The following is a 20,055-nucleotide window of genomic DNA, read 5'->3' as shown; positions in this document are numbered from 1 at the left end:
GTAAGCAAAGATAGAGGGTATGTGAATGAAAACAAGCTGAATTTTTCATTAATTCAAACATTGGCAAGTAGCCATTACATATATCAAGTATGAGTCAAGCTTACAAGTCAAAATACTACCTAAACATTTACCTAACACCACTTAATATATTGAAAGATAGCTAGACTAGATTGCACTAGTTACTTTGTTAAATTTTAGTCAATCAACATTTGAAATTACATCAAAAAGATTTACCAACTAAGTTTAAATCTAACTAGATTACAAAATGATCATTAGAGTAACTAAATCAAACAAACAGAACAGTAGCATTGTGCTTCAGTTGCTGCAAAGCTTGGCTCGACTGCATGTTGTGCTTCTTGTTGTATGTGACCTACATTGCCACCTTTGCTGCTCCACATGATGCATGGGAACTAACTTCATCATGTATACTTGAGCAGTGGTGATTTGATAATAAAAAAAATTGACAAATGTGCGGGTGATAAGCCGTGTGTGCCAACATATCAGGTGTCAAAGCAAAAAGCAAAAAGCTTGGGTATAGAATTCATTCCTTTGGATGTCAGCCTCAAGGAAACAGTTGAAAGCTTGAAGGAGAAGGGATTTGTCTATTTGACCTCTTTTTATTAGCTTCTTCTACACGCTATTATAATACATATATTGGCGTTGTTTCTGGTTTTGATGTCACACTTTTCTTGTTTTTGTTTTACTTGAATGGAGAATTGTGAAAAGAACTGATATAATCAGCTATATTTTCCAAGTTCAATCCTTTCTAGTTTTATAGTTCAGTGTTTTGAAATTACCTTACAATTGCTCTGGACAAACCTAATAACTGGATACACATCAGAACCTGATGTGAATACCATTGAGTAGTCAAGAATGGTTGCAACATTAGATGTTGACTAAAGAGAATCCGGGGAACTTCTGAAAACACTTTCATATAATTCCCTTTTGATCTAAACTTTATTTAGTAATAATCATTCTTTAAGTCCATTAATTGAAATTGTTGAGTTGGCTTCGAAAGAGTATAGTATTTGTTCAATAAGAAACTAAACCTGGTTTCTTTCCTAAAGGTTTAACAATAATTGTCCTCCATTAGATCATGAACCCAATCAGGAAACTATATGAATGGAATTTCATCTTCAGAACTATTTAAAAGTTTGATATCATTGTAATGAATAAAATCACCTATTATCTATGGCATACTTGAAGACCTAACTAATTTCTCTTTAAATCACATTTAAGGGCTTTTGGAATCCTCTAAGACCATTATATCATGGTTAGAGAGATCTTCCACCTTCACCCCAACTTTCTTTATGACTCTCCTCCCAATTAATTGCATAGAAGGAGTGCCTTGATTCCTACTTTTGCATAATGGCACAAAGAGCATAGGTTTTTTTTTTAAAAAAAAATTATAATCTGCCAATAATCTTTGAAGAATATATATAAGCTAATAAAATTTAAAATTCTTTATTATTTTTATTGGTAAAAATAAATTTATATTTTAATTTTAATTTTAAAACCTTCAATTTAAATGAAAATTTCCTTCCCAACCTCTTATCCAAATACACTCTAAAAAAATTTAAATATATAAAAAAAACACACACACACTTGAAGCCTTAACTCATAGGATGGGCCTAGAAGGCTAGGCCCATTGCAATAAATAATGGGCTGTGATACAACATTTCTTATCAAATATAGTAAAAACAGATAGATTAAATCATTGGTGAAATGACAAAAATTAATTTGGTTTACCGTTGAGATTAAGTTTAAATTGGATTTAATTTCATACCCTTGTTAGTAAAAGATTAAATAATAGCTCAGGCGAACTTTTTTATATAATAAAGTTGATACTAAATTAAATAATGTGACTTTTATTGAAATATATATGAGTTCTATTATCTAGATTCGGCCCGATATGATAAAAGCTCTTTCAAACACTAAAATAAAGAGAAGGAAACAAAGATAAGGGCATGCAATTGACAGCCACAGAATAGAGCAAAAATCACCAAAAATAAATAAGTAAAGGGAGGAAAATGAGCAGCGGCGCAGGAAAAACCGTGTGTGTAACCGGAGCCTCTGGCTACATCGCGTCATGGCTTGTTAAGCAGCTTCTACTTTGTGGTTACACTGTCAAAGCCTCTGTTCGTGACCCAAGTCTGTTCCTTTTTCATGCTTTTTTTTTTTTTGTTGTTGCTTTACTCATTGTTGCTCTTACTTACAAGTGATATTTCATTAGATGATCCAAGGAAGACACGACACTTGCTTGGACTTGAGGGTGCTGAGGGCAGGCTCAAGTTGTTCAAAGCAGACCTATTGGAACAAGGTTCCTTTGATTCTGTGGTTGAAGGTTGTGTAGGTGTTTTCCACACTGCATCTCCCTTCTATCACGATGTCCTTGACCCACAGGTTGACCCTTACATCCTTGATCTACATTGAATATACCCCTTCTCTTTCCACCCTATATACAATCAAGGTTATGAATTTTGTTTATCATGATATCAGGCAGAATTACTCGATCCCGCTGTGAAGGGAACACTGAATGTTTTGAGCTCATGCGCTAAGACCCCTTCCGTTAAACGAGTGGTATTGACATCTTCTATAGCTGCAGTCGCATATAACGGAAAACCTCGAACTCCCGATGTTGTGGTTGACGAGAATTGGTTTAGCGATCCTGATTACTGTAAGGGCTTAAAGGTGCGTATGTCTTCAATCCCATCTGCTGAATGTTTTGTGTTTTCTTTTACAACTTCAACCTGTTATATTGAAATAATTATGGAAATTTGAGCAAGAAAAGGATTGTATACTGATGCCAATAGTTTTGTTGTTGAACAAATAAGAATACGATCATGAAGAATCAAGATAAGTTTTTCAGAATTTCACATTTGGTTTCATAATATCTTAATCCATGCTTGATGATTGGTGGTCCAACTTGTATCAAACGTGAACTTTATCCAGTTTATGAACTCTTAAACCTATATGCTTGCTCTATCATATTACTAGAATGGATGCCAATCCTATCACTTCTGCAGATTTCGAGTCTCAGATATTTGAGTTTGAGTACACGTTATGGAACAAATTTTGCAAGGTTGCATAACCGGCTAGTTGTTGCCTTGTTGCTGCTATAATTTGCATTACATTTCTATGTTTGTGAACTATACAATTTGTTCATGCTACAGCCCCTAACATTTAAGTGAGTGATAAGTTTATATATGTAAATTAATGCTGAAAATTTGTCCTCTTTTTACTTAATGTTTTGTTTTTTTTGGTTATTATTTATTTTTAATTCAGCTATGGTACGTAGTCTCAAAAACAATGGCCGAGGATTCTGCCTGGAAATTTTCAAAGGAGAAGGGCATTGATATGGTTGCCATAAACCCTGCAATGGTGATTGGCCCTCTTTTACAGCCAACACTTAACACCAGTGCTGCAGCAATTTTAAACTTGATTAAAGGTATTTTAGGCCACTATTTTCTTTCTCCGTTTAGACATTGTTGTTCACATCATATATGGCGGTAAGTATTTTCTAACTCAGTGGTGGAGAAAATTAATTTAAACAAAGAAAATTACAAAGACAACTTCTGTTCACGATCTTTCTGTTGTTTGATTGTGCAGGAGCAGAAACTTTTCCCAATGCAACTTTTGGTTGGGTAAATGTTAAGGATGTTGCAACTGCACATATCCAGGCATTTGAGATTCCATCAGCTAGTGGTAGATATTGTTTAGTTGAGAGGGTTGTACATTACTCAGAAATTGTCAACATCTTACACCACCTCTATCCTTCTTTGCAACTTCCACAAAAGTAAGTCATTAACTTCCGATCCAATCCGAACACTTGATATCAACCCGCCATGATTTGTTATTTCTGTTTTTAATCTAAAATGATATCTTGCGTGTTATGTTACATGCTGGAGGTTGGGATGTATACTTAAGCAGCGGTGATTTGATAAAAAAAAAATTGACAGATGTGCAGGTGACAAGCCGTATGTGCCAACATATCAGGTGTCGAAGGAAAAAGCAAAAAGCTTGGGTATAGAATTCATTCCTTTGGATGTCAGCCTCAAGGAAACAGTTGAAAGCTTGAAGGAGAAGGGATTTGTCCATTTGTCCTCTCTTTATTAGCTTCTTCTACACGCTATTATAATACATATATTAGCGTTGTTTCTGGTTTTGATGTCACACTTTTCTTGTTTTCTTTACTTGAATGGATAATTGTGGAAAGAACTGTGCAATCAGCTATGTTATCCAGGTTCAATCCTTCCTAGGTTTATAGCTCAGTGTTTTGAAATTGCCTTACAATTCCTGCCCAGTCAAGAAGAAATATCTAAAGGCGCAAAACTACAACACTGGGAATTGTATTTTTTAAAGCAAATTCGAGAAACTACTCCTGAATATAGAGAATCCAGATCCTGTATAATGCTAATACAATACCAAAACTGGAATACAAAATGATTTCATCCGCTCTAGATGTTGGCTAATGGTATCGAAGTCCGAAAGAGAATGCAGCAGCAATAGTTTCTCGTATGACTCATTCACTTTTACCATTTTGCTGGGAAGCAACAAAATTGCGAATGACTTCAATTGCCAGCTGATGAGCACTCTTGTTTTGCAGCTTTGCAAGCTCATCCATGACTTCATATGTCTCTTTATCGGCAAAAAGCTTTAGGTTATACCTTGCTGGTGGCGTTTGCACTACACCTTCCCACTTGTCCACCAGCTCTTTAAGTTTTTCAAATCCCTGCAAGAAATCGACATCCTCATCAGTTTCTGTGCCATGAGTTCACTGTATCATAAATGACTCACAAAGGAATATGGGTAAAAATTGACAAAGGAAATAGAATACTTTCCTACTAGTGTGCCTGAAGAGAATGATGATGGAAACATGATAGTTGTTCTGAGTACTTACAATGCGGGCTGTGAAGTCACCAAATGATTCTTTTGGTTGTCTTTTTTGTTTCCAGTAGTAGAACAAAGGTTCAAAAACATTTTCAAGATCCTGAACTTTGACTTTGTCCATAAAACTTCTTGCTAATTGGGTTTGATTTGGTGTTCCTCCAAGCCAAATCTGATTTTAACAACAAAATCCCAATGACCCGGTTATGCTAGGAATTGATTAGTATGGAAAGGCATCGATTCATATGATTGAACTACCTGATAGCTGTTGGGACCATCACCAACCAGTCCAAGCTCAGCCATGTACGGTCTAGCACAACCATTAGGGCAGCCAGTTATTCTGATCACCACAGAATCATTGTACTTCAGACCGACCTGAAATTAGGCAAGACCTCTGTTTAGTAAACTTCCGAACCTGATTTCATACCAAGTTAAATAATAGATAGGGAAGAGGATTTGCAGAACTGACTAGATTAGGGAAACTTGAGACAGAATTAAATGAAGGCCATGCACAGAACATCTTGAAAAGGATAATGGAGAAGTTAAATGTCAGTTTGACAATAATTCAGCAGGTTTACTTCAGTGTTAAGCCAGTCCCTTTTTTTTTCTAATTAGAGTGTGTATTTGATAAACATACCTTCTCAAAGACGGATCTGACACGCTTGAGGATGTCAGGTATGCCTCGCTCAGCTTCTGTTATTGCCAATGGGCAAAGTGGGAAAGCTGGACATGCCATAGCTGTTAAGTTCAGGGGGTCTACATATTTAGGATGCTGCACAGAGCAAGCAGCAGTCAGCTATACATCTAATTTGAAGTGTAAATTATAGCATAATAAGAGAGAATAAGGTAAAGAAATTCTTAGAATGAATATTGAGAAGCAAAGGAAACACTTCTTAATGAACCATATAACATTACTGCAACCCAAGGAAAATTTAAAAAGAAAAAAAAGCGAGGGGGGGCAGCAAAGTGCAGACAGCATAGGGCATATGTCCCTGAATATGTTTAACTAGGTGAAACCCATGCTACCAAAAAAGAAGGGTTTCATGAACACTATATACTTATGCAATCTGATTTTACAATTGGAATATTGTGTAACAACCATATACTCCCAAGTTTTTCATTTGAAGTACACATGTCCAACACTCTTGTTACAAATATATCTGTACATAGGTATAGGGATATAACTCTCCAAGAACCCTCCAAATACATGGAAAAACTTGAAAAGGAAAATTGAACATACCCTAGTCAGACACATATTCATACGCGACACTTACACTAGAGTCCAAGTAACATAGGTGAAATCTACTCTAGCATTGTGGTTTTGTAACTTGAGAGCAGATTTGCAATAAATCCAAGGTTTTCATTCCATGAACTGATGCCTTTAGGGAAACAATAATAATGATTAACATTTTTTACACTTGACTTTGAAGGGTGAAAACCATCTTACGCTTGCATGCACCTAATTGTCCATTAGGCAATATTTGAGCAATATCCCACTAATCATATCAGAGCCCTTCTTCTGTTTTTCCTCTTTTTGTTTTTCTTCTTCTTTCTGGGGACAATTATGCTTAAACACATTATTGCTGCTTATAGAAGACATAAAGAAAATGCTCACATTCCTTTATTACTAGGGGCCTTAAGCTGCCCGTCATTACACACTGCAAGCACCCTACTTAAGCCACCTTGAGGTTTCTCATCTGGAAACAAAAAGCAACTGAAAAATATAACGAAATGTGATCTCATATCTTCTGTCCAATATTTTTAGTGGTATTCTATGAAATGTCTTAAGTGGTTCATCCATTCATATGATCCCATACTATCAGTCTTCTCTAGCTACTAACATGCCATAAAATTATGGAACTTTTAAGTGAGCTAACAACAGCAGCTAATTCTTAATTAATCAATTTTATTATTTCTTCAAAATCTGTATTATAAAGATTGGCAACCACCAATAACACAATAGACAAAGCAAATCTTCTTCTGATTAAGATGCTCAATTCAAACTTTTGCAGATATTGTAAACTAAAGGTTCAGAAAGCTATAGGCTATTATAGCAAGTAATAAGCATCTTACCAGCAGGCCAGCTTGAGCAAGAACTGTGGTAATGGGACGCCTCCACGCACTACGAATGTCGCACAAAATAATGTTTTGGTTTGGGGTAATTCGCACATTTAAGTTATACTTCTCTATTACTTCCCTCAGTGTCTTTTTCATTTTCCCTCCAACACGACCATTATCTACATGAAGCCCGCAAAACAAAGCACCATCTCCCTGCCAAAAGTTTCTAACCAGTCAGAAGTGACCAAGAAGGTCATCAAATGCACTATAGTATACTCTAAGGATCGTATTTGAGTTGAAACCACTCTAGGCCAAGCATAATATCAAAAGATCAAAACACAATTAGAAATTAAGCAATGCAGAAACTGATAAGTGAAACAAAAGACATCGTGTACAACATCTCCAAATAGAAACACAAACCTGCTCATGCCATCCCAAGTAACTCTTAAACTCCCATTCAGGCAACTCACGGAAAGGCCCAAATTTCTTTCCATAATATTGCTCAACAACAGTTTTAAACTTTTCAATTCCCCAAGAGCTGATCAAATATTTCATTCTACTATATCTACGGTCATCCCTTCTGCCATGATCTCGTTGAGTAGCAACAATGGCTTTAATAGCATACAAAATGTCCTCTTTTGGAACATAACCTAACGGTTCTCCCAGCCGAGGAAAAGTGGCCTCCATTCTATGAGTTCTTCCCATACCACCACCAACCTGCAATGAAAATAACAAGAAATGGATGCTTTTAGATATAAACACTTTGAAAAAAAAAAAAACTTGATTTCTTAAGTCACACAGTAGACTTACATAGATGTTGAATCCCTGAGGCTCCCCGTTATCATCAGAAACTACCACAACACCAATATCATTTGTGAGGATATCCACCGAGTTATCAGTTGGCACAGTGACAGCAATTTTAAACTTCCTCGGCAAGAACTGAGTCCCATATATTGGCTCAGGTGAATCCGGAAAATTCGTTTTATGAGAATTATCATTCCTTGCCTTCACTACTTCCGGAGGCTCTGATGTCATGAACCTCTCCCCGTCCACCCACACATCATAGTAAAAACCTGACTGCGGGGTTAACAGAGCAGCTATGTTATCAGCAGTTTCCTGGGCAAACAGGTACTCTTTTGTCATCAGGGGAGCAGCAGGAGCAAGCACATTTCTATTGAGATCCCCGCAGGCACCGAGAGTTGAACCCATGTTCTTAATAATCGTGCTCATTACCGTCTTGAGGTTCTTCTTCAAAACTCCATGGAGCTGAAACGTTTGCCTTGTGGTCAATCTAAGTGTTCCGATACCAAACTGATCAGCAAGATCATCCATTGTCAAGTAGAGCTGGTTTGGGACTTTTCCACCGGGGTTTTTGGTTCGAAGCATGAACGAATAAGACCTTGTACCACGCTCATCTCGGTTATACTGTTGATAGCTCCCATGGAACTTAATTAATTGTGTTGCAGCCTCGTTTATATTGGGTGTATCAGTCAATATCTCCTCATTAAGAGGGTATCTAATGAAATTGCTTTGTTCTTTGAATATTTCAACTTTACTTCGCTTTGGCTCTGTTGTACTGGTTTCGGGTTTCACTGGCTGAAACGGGATTCAACAACTTATTTAAAACAAACACGTTCATACATAAATTTACAAATTTAGATTCACAAGGAAAAAAGATAATAAAAATTATTCTAGCGTAGATATATACATTGCAGTGAATTAAAATATATCCAATTTTTCTCACCAATATATATATATATATATATATATATATATATATATAAGGAAAGGAATCCTTTTTGTAAAAAGAAAAAAAGACAAACTGAGAAAAAAGAAAGTGAAAAGGCATACAAGTTGTAAAAAGCTGAAAAATGTTCTGAGACTCACTTAGCTTCCAAACAACAGTTAACATTCAAAACAAAATTAAATTTCATTTTTGTCTGAAACAAAATGAAACTGACCGTAGAGACAGCTGTAATAACAGAAGGAGTGGAGAAGGGAAGTGGAAACACGCGATGATTCCTCGCCAAAGCTATAGAATGCAAAGATTTCAACCCCGTAAAGCTTTGCATTCTAATCTTGGGATCGTTGGGTATCACGGTACTCGTTGCACTCCCAAACGATGTCGTCATGGTCTCAATGGAAAGCTAAAGCCTCAACCTTCAATTTTATTTTGGAAAAAAAAAAATCAGCTAGGGTTCCTCAACCTTCTCTTTAAATGAAGAAAAAAGAAAAAGAAAAGATGGCGCAGAGAGCGACTGTAGCGAAGGAAAAAATAAAAATGCAGTTACAGAAATATCCACCCTCTGTGGGTGCTAAATAGAGCTGGCTTTTGTTTGATTTTGCTAAAGGTGCATCATCACGTGCCTCGCACGGGACTTTCTTTTATGAATCTGGGCCCACATGCTGTCTAAATACCGAAAGGAACACTTTTGATTTATTCTATTTTTTATTATAATTAAATAAAAATTCATTCAAAATAAAAAATTAATTCAGGTGATTTTTATCCAACTCTAAAATTAATAATTTAATCACAACACTTTAATTAAAAAAATGGTATTCCACATCATATTTTCATTTTTTACATAATTTAAAATTGTGATTGCTAATAATGTGGATATAAATTAAGATTAATTGAAGTTAAAAGTTTATATATATAAATTAAAGATTAAAATATTATTTTGTATGCAATAAAATATATCTTTTATTTTCATTTTAGTCTTAAACTACGTTTTATAATTTTAATTTTAATTTTTTTAAGAAAATTCATCATCATTACTAAAGAATTTTTACAAATTTTAAATTTTGATATATTATAAAAATAAATTTTTAATTTTTGCAAAAAAATATTTTCCTAATAGTCAATAAATTGGTCATAACGGTTTGTAGTTAATATATAATTAATATAATATATAAAGTTAGATTATATAAATTTATTATTTATAAAATTTTATATATAAAATATAAAATTAGTTGTTATATAAATAATTAAACTAGAGTAATATATTGGGAGGAAAAACTAGAGTAATATAATTTTTAATGGAAACATAAATAAATGTAAAATAATTCAATATAAAGTTTAAACTTTTATTTATTATATAAATTCAATTAAAACAATTTTAATAAAATTTATTTATAAGTATGATAAATATTATAAATAATTTAAATATCAAATTTAGTAAAATAAAAAAATATTATATTGTCCAGTTTAAAACTTCATCTAAATTTGTGTTTTCATGTATATTTTTGGGCAAAATACAATTAAAAGCCTTTTTTTTCAATATTTATCGAAATGGGCCCGGTAAATAATTATTTACCGGAGTGGGCCCTTTTCCCCGAAAACGCGTCCACGTCATCGCAATGTCAGGGTACGTAACAGGAAAACGAGTCCTCAACGGCGTGCTTTGTCCTCGTGGACAGAAAGCGTGCTGACGTGGACGTGTTTTGTTGCCACGTCAGCGCGTCCCAGGGGACGCGTTTTCCCCGCGAATGAACAGTGCCAACGGTCATTTTTTGACCGTTGCCCCCCCAACGGTAAAAATATATATATAAAAACCCTCCACCCCTTCATTTTTTTTCACAAATTAATCCTTTCTCAATTATTTTCTCAATTTCCTCTCAATCTCCTCTCAATTTCCTTCTAAGTTTCTCTCAAATCCATATTTAATCTCAATTTGCTCTCAATTTCCTCTTAAATTTCTCTTAAATCCCTATTTTTAATTATTTTAAAAAAAATTGTAATTTTTTTAAATTTTTTTTAAATCGTAAAAATTTGTACGAATTTAGCAATTGCCGGAGAATTGATTCGTCTTGATAACAAGCACATATCCTTTATACTTTAATTTTAAAATATTTTTAAAATACTTTTTTATTTTTATTTTAAAAATAATTTTTCCGGTGTTTATTAAAAAATGGGTTGGGCCGGACTCGGGCTTATCAATTTTTTTCCTGGGCCGGGCCTAGACAAAATTTCAAGCCCATATTTCGGGCCGGGAATTGAACCAAACATTTTTCCCTCGGCTCGGCCCAGCCCAGCTGTAATAGCCCGATTTTAGGCCTAGTCGGAACAGTGGTTTCGGGACCACAAATTCGACGAGAAAAAAAAATGTAATGGCCTGAATTTTCAGAGGTGTCGGAACGGTGATTCGAGATCACTAAATTCGACAAATGGGTAGAAAATATTATTAATTTAGTAAGTATAAGTTAAATGTGAAGTTAGGAAAATTTTTGAAATAGTGAATAGTGCACTAGAAATAAATATTAAAATAATTAGAATCGAAATGAGGTATCAAGACCTCGGGGATTTTAAACTGAGCCATAAATATTTTTATAAATATTTATGGAGTTTTAAAAGGTTAGTATTAAAGTTTCGTTAAGAAATTTTAAAGTTACGATAATTAATTGAACAAAAAGGACTAAATTGTAACAAATGCAAAATTTTGGGAAATGATTAAATAGCTTAAATGATAAAGGAAGAGGGGTTAAAAGGCAAATAGACCCAATGTCTATTTGGGCTGGACGGCAAAGGCATGAAATCAGCAAGAAAGTAAGAAGAATTAAGGGCAAAATTGGAGTATTGCAAAATTTGCTTAATAAAGTTATGACCAAAGAGGAATTATCTAGATTTCTCTTCATTTTTCTGAATTCTTATCAGCTAAAACACCATGGAAGGGCTTCTTCAAGCTGGTTCTTCATATTTTTATTACAAGCAAGTTCAATTCTTGACTATTTCTTGAAATTTTTGTATTTTTATGACTTTTACAACTAGGCCCACTTGTTAAATTCATTAGTTTTTGATTTTATGAAAGAATTTTAAAGTTGATATGAATATGTGCTGGAATTATATGATGATTTATCATGAAATTAGAGCTTTAAATTGTTCATATGCTGATTTTATTGAAAGAATTGAATAGAAAGTGAATGTTTGGGACCTAATAGTAAAAGAGTTTGAAGATAAAGTTATATGTGGAAATTATGAATTTCAATAGTTGTGTAACAACTTATAATGTCTAGGTAAAGTATTAATTGAGAAAATAAGATTAATTGAGGGGTTAATTGAGAAAGAACCGAATTGTATAAACTGTGAAATTTGGGGCAAAATGGAAATCAACATTTTGCACTAAAGCAGTTTTGGACAGCAGCAGTAGTGTAACTTTGAAAAATCACCAAAAATTTTAGAGATTGAATTAGAGGATGAATAAAATATGAAACTAAAGCTTATTGAGTCTAGTTTCTTATAAAAGAAACGGTGTGAGCAATGGAATTGTAAATCATGAGATATAATAGATTTTGTGAGACAAGGTCAGAATGAATTTGGGTTCCCCTGTTCTGACTTTGGAAAATCATTAAAAAGTGTACAAAAAAGATTATGAGTTATAGTTTATATGGTTAGAATCCCTAATGAGTCTATTTTTAGAAGAAACAAACTAAAACATCATCTAGATTCTGTACAATGAGATAATTAATTTTTAGTGAAGAGTGGTTGGAACTGTCAGACAGCGAAACAGGGGAAACTTTAAAGAATAAACTGTACTATTTGGCTGAACCAAAAATTCTGAAAATTTTATGGTATGAAGATATGTCAGTCTAGTTTCAAGGAAATTTGGAGCTCTGTAGCTCCGGATAAAAATAATTTAGTGACTCTGACTCGGATAAACAGTTTTGAATATACATGTGAGTGAATAGTGAAATTATAGTTAATGTTGTTTAAGTGTGTTATACACATTAAGGATGTGGAATGGAGAGTAGGAGGAGGAAAATTAGGAAATATATGAATGATTTGTGTATAATTGGTCATATGCTTGATTTTAATTGATAAACGATGAAATAGAAATTATGCTTATATTTGTGCATTATTGGTCATGGTTTAAGCTCATGTGTGAAAATAAAAGTTTCATAGTATGTGTGTATGGTATATTTGGTATATGATTTGGCATGAAATAATGTCATGAATGGTTTATGAATTAACACATGTTGGTAAGCCTGATACATGAATAAATGTTGTGCTCATCCATGCTTATAATGCTTATGCTATACGTGTATTTGGCTAACATATTTGGTGTATATGCTTAGACTTTGGCCAAGTAGTGGCTAGATTATGCCACGTTAAATTTATAAGTTATGCATTGAAAATTTATCGTGTGGTTAGTTCCAAAAAGAGTTATGTTTAAATACACTAGCTTGCAACTATGGTTGAATGATATGCTTATATCTTGTGTGATGTGCATAGAAACAAGTGTGGAAAGATAATGAAATAATAAGTTCATATGGCTGAAATTTAATGATTAAATATTAATTTCATGAATTATATAATGTATGATGAAATGTATTTAGTGTTGAAAAGAGAGTAAAATAAAAATGTGAAAATCGAATAAATGATCAAATTAAGCTGAACGCCGGATTTGAGTACTTCTGATCAAGAGATAAAGTGATAAGTGGTAGCTTTAGCTACACTTATCTGATCAAGTGAAAAAGTGATAAGTGTTACACTTATCTGATCAAGAGACAAAGTGATAAGTGGTAGCTTTAGCTACACTTATCTGATCAAGTGAAAAAGTGATAAGTGTTATACTTATCTGATCAAGTGAAAAAGTGATAAGTGCTATACTTATCTGATCAAGTGAGAAAGTGATAAGTGGTAGCCTTAGCTACACTTATCTGATCAAGTGACAAAGTGATAAGTGGTAGCCTAGCTACACTTATCTGATCAGGGACAAGTGATAAGTGATTATACGTAAGACCATAGTTATACTATGGCAAAGTGAAAGTGAAGTACTCAATTTTCCGTAACCGTTCCCTAATTTGATTAAGGATGGTGAGTGACAAATGGGCCCAAAAGAATTAAAGTAAATGGATAAGTGGTAGTGTATTTATATCAGGACGATGTTGTTATTCAAGCTAAAGTGATATTTTCATTACAAAATTGAAAATTTCATAAATGTGTTATTGAATAGTATAATCAATAAACATTGAGTTAAATGGTAAATACGTATTAGTGTTGAACTTGATGTCATTGAATTGTACGTGAATTAAATGGAAATTGCTAGTGATATGATCTAAATCGTGAGCATGAGAAATTGCGAATTGAAGGAAATGGAAATGAAGCATTGAATTGCATGAGTTTGTATCGGGTCTCGTAAGCCCTAATTATTATGATTATAACATTTTGAGGATATACTATGAAAAGTTATAGGAGCTTGTTAATTATTTTGAAAGTTTTAATTTAGATGAAATTTTATAACTCAGTTAAATACGTTTACAAGTGCATGTGTTTTGGTAATGCCTCGTACCCTATTCCGGTATTGAATACGGGTAAGGGGTGTTACACCAGCCCATGAACACCCCTAAACCCTAAACTATAATCACCCCTAAACCCTAAACTATAATCCCTTATACTTTAATTCTTAACCCTAAAACCCTAAAGCCTAAACCTTAAAAGTGCAGGCAAAACGCGTCCCTGAGGGAGCGTTTTGCTTACGTGTGCATAAAACGCGTCCTTAAGGGTGCGCTTTATGTCCACGTAGGCAAAACGCTTCCTCAGGGACGCGTTTTCCTGTCACGTACCCTGGCATCGCTCTAACGTGGACGCGTTTTCGGGGAAAAGGGCCCATTCCGGTAAATAATTATTTACCGGGCTCATTTCGATAAATATTGAAAAAAAAAGGGCTTTTATGTGTAATTTGCCCTATATTTTTAGATTATAGGTATATCATATCCAGGGTCACTAATTTATGTTCTACTTTAATCAAATAATACAAGTAATTGGTTAAATTGAGTTTTTTTTTTTTTACTATTAGGCACAAGTAGGTTTGCTAGTGACCGAGTCATCCACCCAAGTCTGAAAGTCTATTCAAAAAATGAGTGAGTTTAGATAAAAATATGAGACTTGAAAAATAAATTTCAAATTTAAGGCTCATTTTCTATTTTTATCGAGCCTTGGACAAGATTTTATTTGACCCAATCCCAACCCAAATATATTATATTATAAAAATTAACTATATTAATTAACTGTATTAAATAATAATTATATATTTATATTTATATTTATATTTATATTTATATTTTTATTGAATTACTACCCAATAACAATTAAATTTATTACTCAACCCCAAAAAAACTTGCCTAAATAACCCAACCCAAAATATAAAATTTTAAAACTATATTTAATACAATAAAATATTTATTATATTTATAATAGTGTTTTTAATATAAATACTTTTAATATATTTTTATTGTGTTAGGAAAATTTTATTTTAATGTTTTTAGTCCATTATAATTTTTAAAAATTTTATTTTTAAATAAAATTTATTCTAAAAATTAAATATAGGCAAGCGAGTCAAATTTAAATTTACATTAGTTCGGGCTTGAACAAATAAATAAATTTATTTTTCGAGTTAAGTCAAACTCGAGCTTAAAAATTAGTTTAAATATTTTATATAATCTAAGCCCAACCCGACTTATGAACACTTCTAAACGCAACATAACATTTAACTTGTTTGATATTTAAAATAATATATAAATAAATTATGGTAGTAACTTCTTTTCTATATTCTTATATGCTAAATGCTTTCTTTTTATAGTCACTTCGAGAATTAAAAATTAGCAATTGATAATTACTTTCTTTATTTGTAAATGTCCTGTATAGTATAAATTAATTGAATTTAAATAACTTACGGCTTTTCCATCCGAAGTCAAATAGAGGTGTTTATAGTTCGGTTAAAATTGAATTAATCGATCGAATCGATTTAATTTGGTTAATCGGTTAGCAATCGAATTTAGTTCGGTCAGAAATCAGTTAATGATTTTTTGAATCAATTAATTCGATTCGAAATCAGATAATTAACCGAAATAAATAATATATATTATATATAATGTATTTTTTATACATTTTATATTTATTTTAACCAAAAAATAAAAATATATAAATTTCAGTTAATTCGATTAACCATCGAATTAATTAAAATATTACGATTCAATTAATATATTTAAAAAATTTTAATTCGATTAAAGTTAAAAAATATTCAATTTAATTAATAACCAATCCAACCGTTTCAAACAGATGATTAAAAAAATACCCATGAATTTTCACAACTCAAACAGATGATTAAAAAAAATGCAAATAAATAAAACGACATATTAGCGCGTTATGAGAAGGCAAATGAAAGCGCGTGAAAGAACTGTGGATAAAAAGGTCAAAGATGCGAAATCAGATTTGGATTTCAGCGATACATTGAATTTGGATGGAATTACGTTTTAGCCATTGTGAAGGAAGGTCTGGCTGCGGAGGCTACGGCGTTCGGACCAAAATAGCAAATAAAAGTAAAATGATTAACTGCCAGATAAATTTTGGATTGAAAATATTATTTTCTAGAAAATGTATAATGATTTATTTGGTCCTCTAATTTTCTAAGATAGTTATTTTAGTTTTTTTCTTTTTAACTCTTTTAGTCCTTAAATATCGTTGTTAGTCAAATCACCCAAAATAAATGAAAAGATTAACGTTTGTTAATTTTCTTGACGTGACATATACATGAATGCCACATCAACAATTAATTAATTGTTAATTTTTAAAATGTAAAAGTATAAAATAAAAATTATTTAAAGTATTTAAAGTATAAAATATATTTTTAAATATTTTAAATTTTAAAAATTAATTAATTACTAACATAGCATACTCATAGATGTCATATGAATAAAGTTAACAAATATTAATTTTTTTTCATTCATTTTGAAGTAATTTGACAAACAATGTAAGTACATGGGTTAAAAGAGACAAAATTAAATGAAAGACTAAAATGATTTATCTTTTTATATTAAAGAACCAAATAAGTGATTATAAGTGATTGCTTTTAAAACAAATTTTGTTAAAAAGAATATATATAGTTTAAGATTTGAAGTTTTAAGCCAAGATTACCGTGGATCAAGCCAAAATTGTCGTGGGTAAAAATGATATATCATATATGTGTTATAATTATTAATTAAATTAATTAAGAGATAAATAATAAAATTTTATATTATCACTAATTCAAAATAAAATAATTAAGTGATAATATTAAATGCTTATTTATATCTAATTAATTAAATTAATAAGATACAAATAATAAATAAATAATTTAAATTTCGGTAGAACAACCAAATTGAGCAGTTAAATTCTACTAGAATTCTCTTCATAAGTAATTGACACTATAAAAAGGGTTCACCCTAAGCCATTCTACACCTTCACAAGTTCAAAAAGTCTAGAAGATTTCTGTAGAAATCTCTAAAGAAGCTGAAGAACTTGAAAAAATTCTAACGAACACCATATTTGTTCAGAAAAAAAGTCGTCTTCTGATCCAGTTCAACTATGGAGAAGAAGCCAAAAGTCGCTTATGAAGAAAACCATTTTTTTATCCAAATCAATTGAAGAAAGGAGGTCCAAACCCAATTCAAGAGTAAGGCAACACAACACTTGAAGCAATTTGCATCCATCTACGACTCAGTCTACACGGCTCTTAGATCGAAGCTAAACTGAACAAAAGAATCAAAGGAGTTTTCCCTATATTCAAGAAATTTTCAAAGAAAGTAACTTTTTTTTTTCAAACTTATCAATAAAACTTGACTCCAAATTCTAAAGTCAACTTTCAGCTCAAAATTTGTGTGGATAAATTTTTGGCATGTTTGGTGGGACGATTACTGCCTTTCATCTCTTTTCTCAAAAAGTCAAAGTCGAAAGGTGCGATGGCCTCAAAAAGAAATCATCAACAAGCCCACTTAAGCTAATCCTCTTGCTCATTTGGCTTCATCATTGATAATATGCCCAATTTACCATTATGCTTAATTTTGATAAATTCTTAAATGAGATGTCATTAATTTTGGGCCTATTATTTGATTTCTAATTAGGTGCAAAAGCAAACTTGAAAAGTAAAAAAGAGTAAAAATAATACTTTTAATATTTCATTAATATAATATCTTAATTTTTTTAGTATATTTGGATAACTCTTTGATACTTAGAGCTTTATACTTTAATATATATATGAGTGAGAGGAGTGAATTACATAAAAATACCGATTTTTTTAAAAAAATTACTAAATTAGGCTTTTTTTTCAAAAATTACGGGATTAGACCGAAATAGCAAAACGCTTTCAACTAGAAGTATTTTAGCTGATTTGCAGAAAAACGCTTCTAACTGGAAGCATTTCCTCCCCAAACGGCCACTCCCAACGGCAGCCCCATTTAATGGCTATAATTATTTTTCTATATAAACTCCCCCCCCCCATTTCATTTTTTTTTCAATTCAATCTCAACTATCTCTCTCTCACATTCTCAAATCTCTCTTAAATTTCTCTTAATTCCCTTCTAATTTCTCACTCAAATTTTATTTCTCTCTCAACTTTTTTTTTAAAATTGTATTAAGATTTTCTTAATTTTTTTTCCTATTACAATTTATTTCATGTTTTTCGATAGCAATGGTAAAATCTCTAATCTGTTTGGATGGTAATCACATTCGGTCGATCAATTGCACTGAAAAATCTTATTGACCTCAACCTCTCGTGGAAAAAAAGGACTAAAACTCAGTTGCATTAAAAAAATAAAAAATTACAAACTAAGATTTAATTAAATCGAGTAGTTCGAGTTTCTATTATGAATCGAGTTGAATTTTACAATTCAAATAATTCGAATATACGATTGGTGTAAATACGATGCTTCTAAATACCAAATTAAATAATTATTAACTTTACATATAAAAAAATTATAAAAAAACTTAAAAAAATATAATGAAAAAACCTCAAAACCCTACACAACCCTAAGCCCTAAATCCTAAAATCCACAAAACTTCAACCTTACTTTAAAAAAGCAAAACCCTAACCCTAAAAAATGAATCAGAAGGAAAGTGCTTCTAATTGGAAGCAGTTTTTTTGCCAATATGCTGAAAACGCTTCTAGCTGGAAGCTTTTTTGTTATTTTGGCCCAATCTCGTAATTTTACAAAAAAAGCCTAATCCAGTAATTATTTTGAAAAATCAAGATTTTTTATAGCGTTTTTATTATTTCTGCCCAACCCTGTAATTTTACAAAAAAAAAAACCAACCTAATCCAATTGTTATTTTAAAAAATTGAGATTTTTCATAAATTCACTCGCGTGAGAGGGCCTTTCAATACCTTTTTTATTCTGATTCTTTTCTATTATTTATTTTTGCCTACACAATATTGCGTCAGGCCCCTTTCAATTTTCTTTTTCTATTTTTAATTAATCTTTGTTAAACCTTTAATCTAAATTTCCTATTTAGCTTTAGGCCAATAGTCAATCCGATAGAGACTCGTGAGATCCGAAACCGCACCTAAAAACTTTCATATTGGTATTTGTTATTTCTTCAATTTAGGAGATAGACATTGTCATCTTATAAAGTTGTATTGACACCAAGTCATAAAAGCTCGTTGATTCGATGTTGATAGGCATACAGTTGGAAGAACTGATATAATCGTATGTTGTATTCCGTCTACCGAATAACACATCGACGTGTCCAATCAAGTGGTTGGTTAGATATGTCAAAGGAAATAACAATTGGATTCAAACGACCCACATGGTTGAAGTTGTTGGTTCAAATTGGGCCTTTCTAGTTTGCAAGGCTATCGAAGAGTTAAATTGTGGACACATATTTCGTGGTTGTTTGTTTAGTAAGGGTTAGTTGTTGGGCATTCCCACAATTAATTTACATTACTCGTAATTGGACTCGATGGGAGAGAGGCCGAAAACCCCTCATATAACATGAATGGGGCAACAACCCCAGTAGGAATACTAGGGTGTGCACCCTACTCCTACTCTAAGTAGGAAGTTGTTTTTTTATTTGAAATAAATCACTACAACTCAATAAGGGTTCTACCTTCTCTCCCTATAAATAGATGGCACCGGTAGAGCTATTTTCACAACTTTAAGATATTGTTACTCTATCGAAAAATAGAGAGAATTTATTCTCAACTATCAAATATATTTTTCCAAATAACAATTCTACCGATTTCTATTAAAAAGAGAAAATTTCTTTTTTCACCCCAAATAAAAGAGAGAAAATTTTTTCTAGTTCTGTGTTTCAATTCAATTGGTTCGATCCCACATTCGAAGCAGTTCGTGGTACGA

The 20,055-nt window shown here is 32.2% G+C and overlaps 2 protein-coding genes across 3 annotated transcripts; one reads left to right on the top strand and one right to left on the bottom strand.

Annotated features, from left to right (window-relative positions):
* Window positions 1-1,920: 1,920 nt before the first annotated feature.
* LOC105794181 (phenylacetaldehyde reductase) lies at window positions 1,921-4,264 on the top strand. Its single transcript, XM_012623224.2, has 6 exons — window positions 1,921-2,151; window positions 2,234-2,403; window positions 2,500-2,691; window positions 3,286-3,448; window positions 3,610-3,796; window positions 3,960-4,264. The coding sequence occupies exons 1-6, from the start codon at window positions 2,031-2,033 to the stop codon at window positions 4,114-4,116; spliced, it is 990 nt and encodes a 329-aa protein (XP_012478678.1). The 5' UTR covers window positions 1,921-2,030; the 3' UTR covers window positions 4,117-4,264.
* Window positions 4,265-4,319: 55 nt separating this feature from the next.
* Window positions 4,320-9,238, bottom strand: LOC105794174 (sulfite reductase [ferredoxin], chloroplastic). 2 transcript variants are annotated; one of them, XM_052633046.1, is made up of 9 exons: window positions 8,907-9,238; window positions 7,756-8,541; window positions 7,366-7,662; window positions 6,961-7,158; window positions 5,525-5,659; window positions 5,357-5,407; window positions 5,146-5,262; window positions 4,901-5,059; window positions 4,320-4,732 (listed from the first exon to the last, which is right to left on the bottom strand). In XM_052633046.1, exons 1-9 carry the CDS (start codon window positions 9,075-9,077, stop codon window positions 4,523-4,525), a joined length of 2,124 nt encoding a protein of 707 aa, XP_052489006.1. In that variant the 5' UTR covers window positions 9,078-9,238; the 3' UTR covers window positions 4,320-4,522. The 2 variants fall into 2 exon arrangements, with proteins under 2 accessions (XP_052489006.1, XP_012478667.1); XM_012623213.2 differs by lacking the exon at window positions 5,357-5,407 and having other exon boundaries at window positions 8,907-9,237.
* Between the last annotated feature and the right edge of the window lie 10,817 nt (window positions 9,239-20,055).

The sequence above is a fragment of the Gossypium raimondii genome, chromosome 7 (genome assembly GCF_025698545.1).
Source record: "Gossypium raimondii isolate GPD5lz chromosome 7, ASM2569854v1, whole genome shotgun sequence".
Lineage (NCBI taxonomy): Eukaryota > Viridiplantae > Streptophyta > Magnoliopsida > Malvales > Malvaceae > Gossypium > Gossypium raimondii.
Note: the sequence above shows the minus strand (reverse complement) of the source record. Positions and strands in the feature narration are given on the sequence as shown.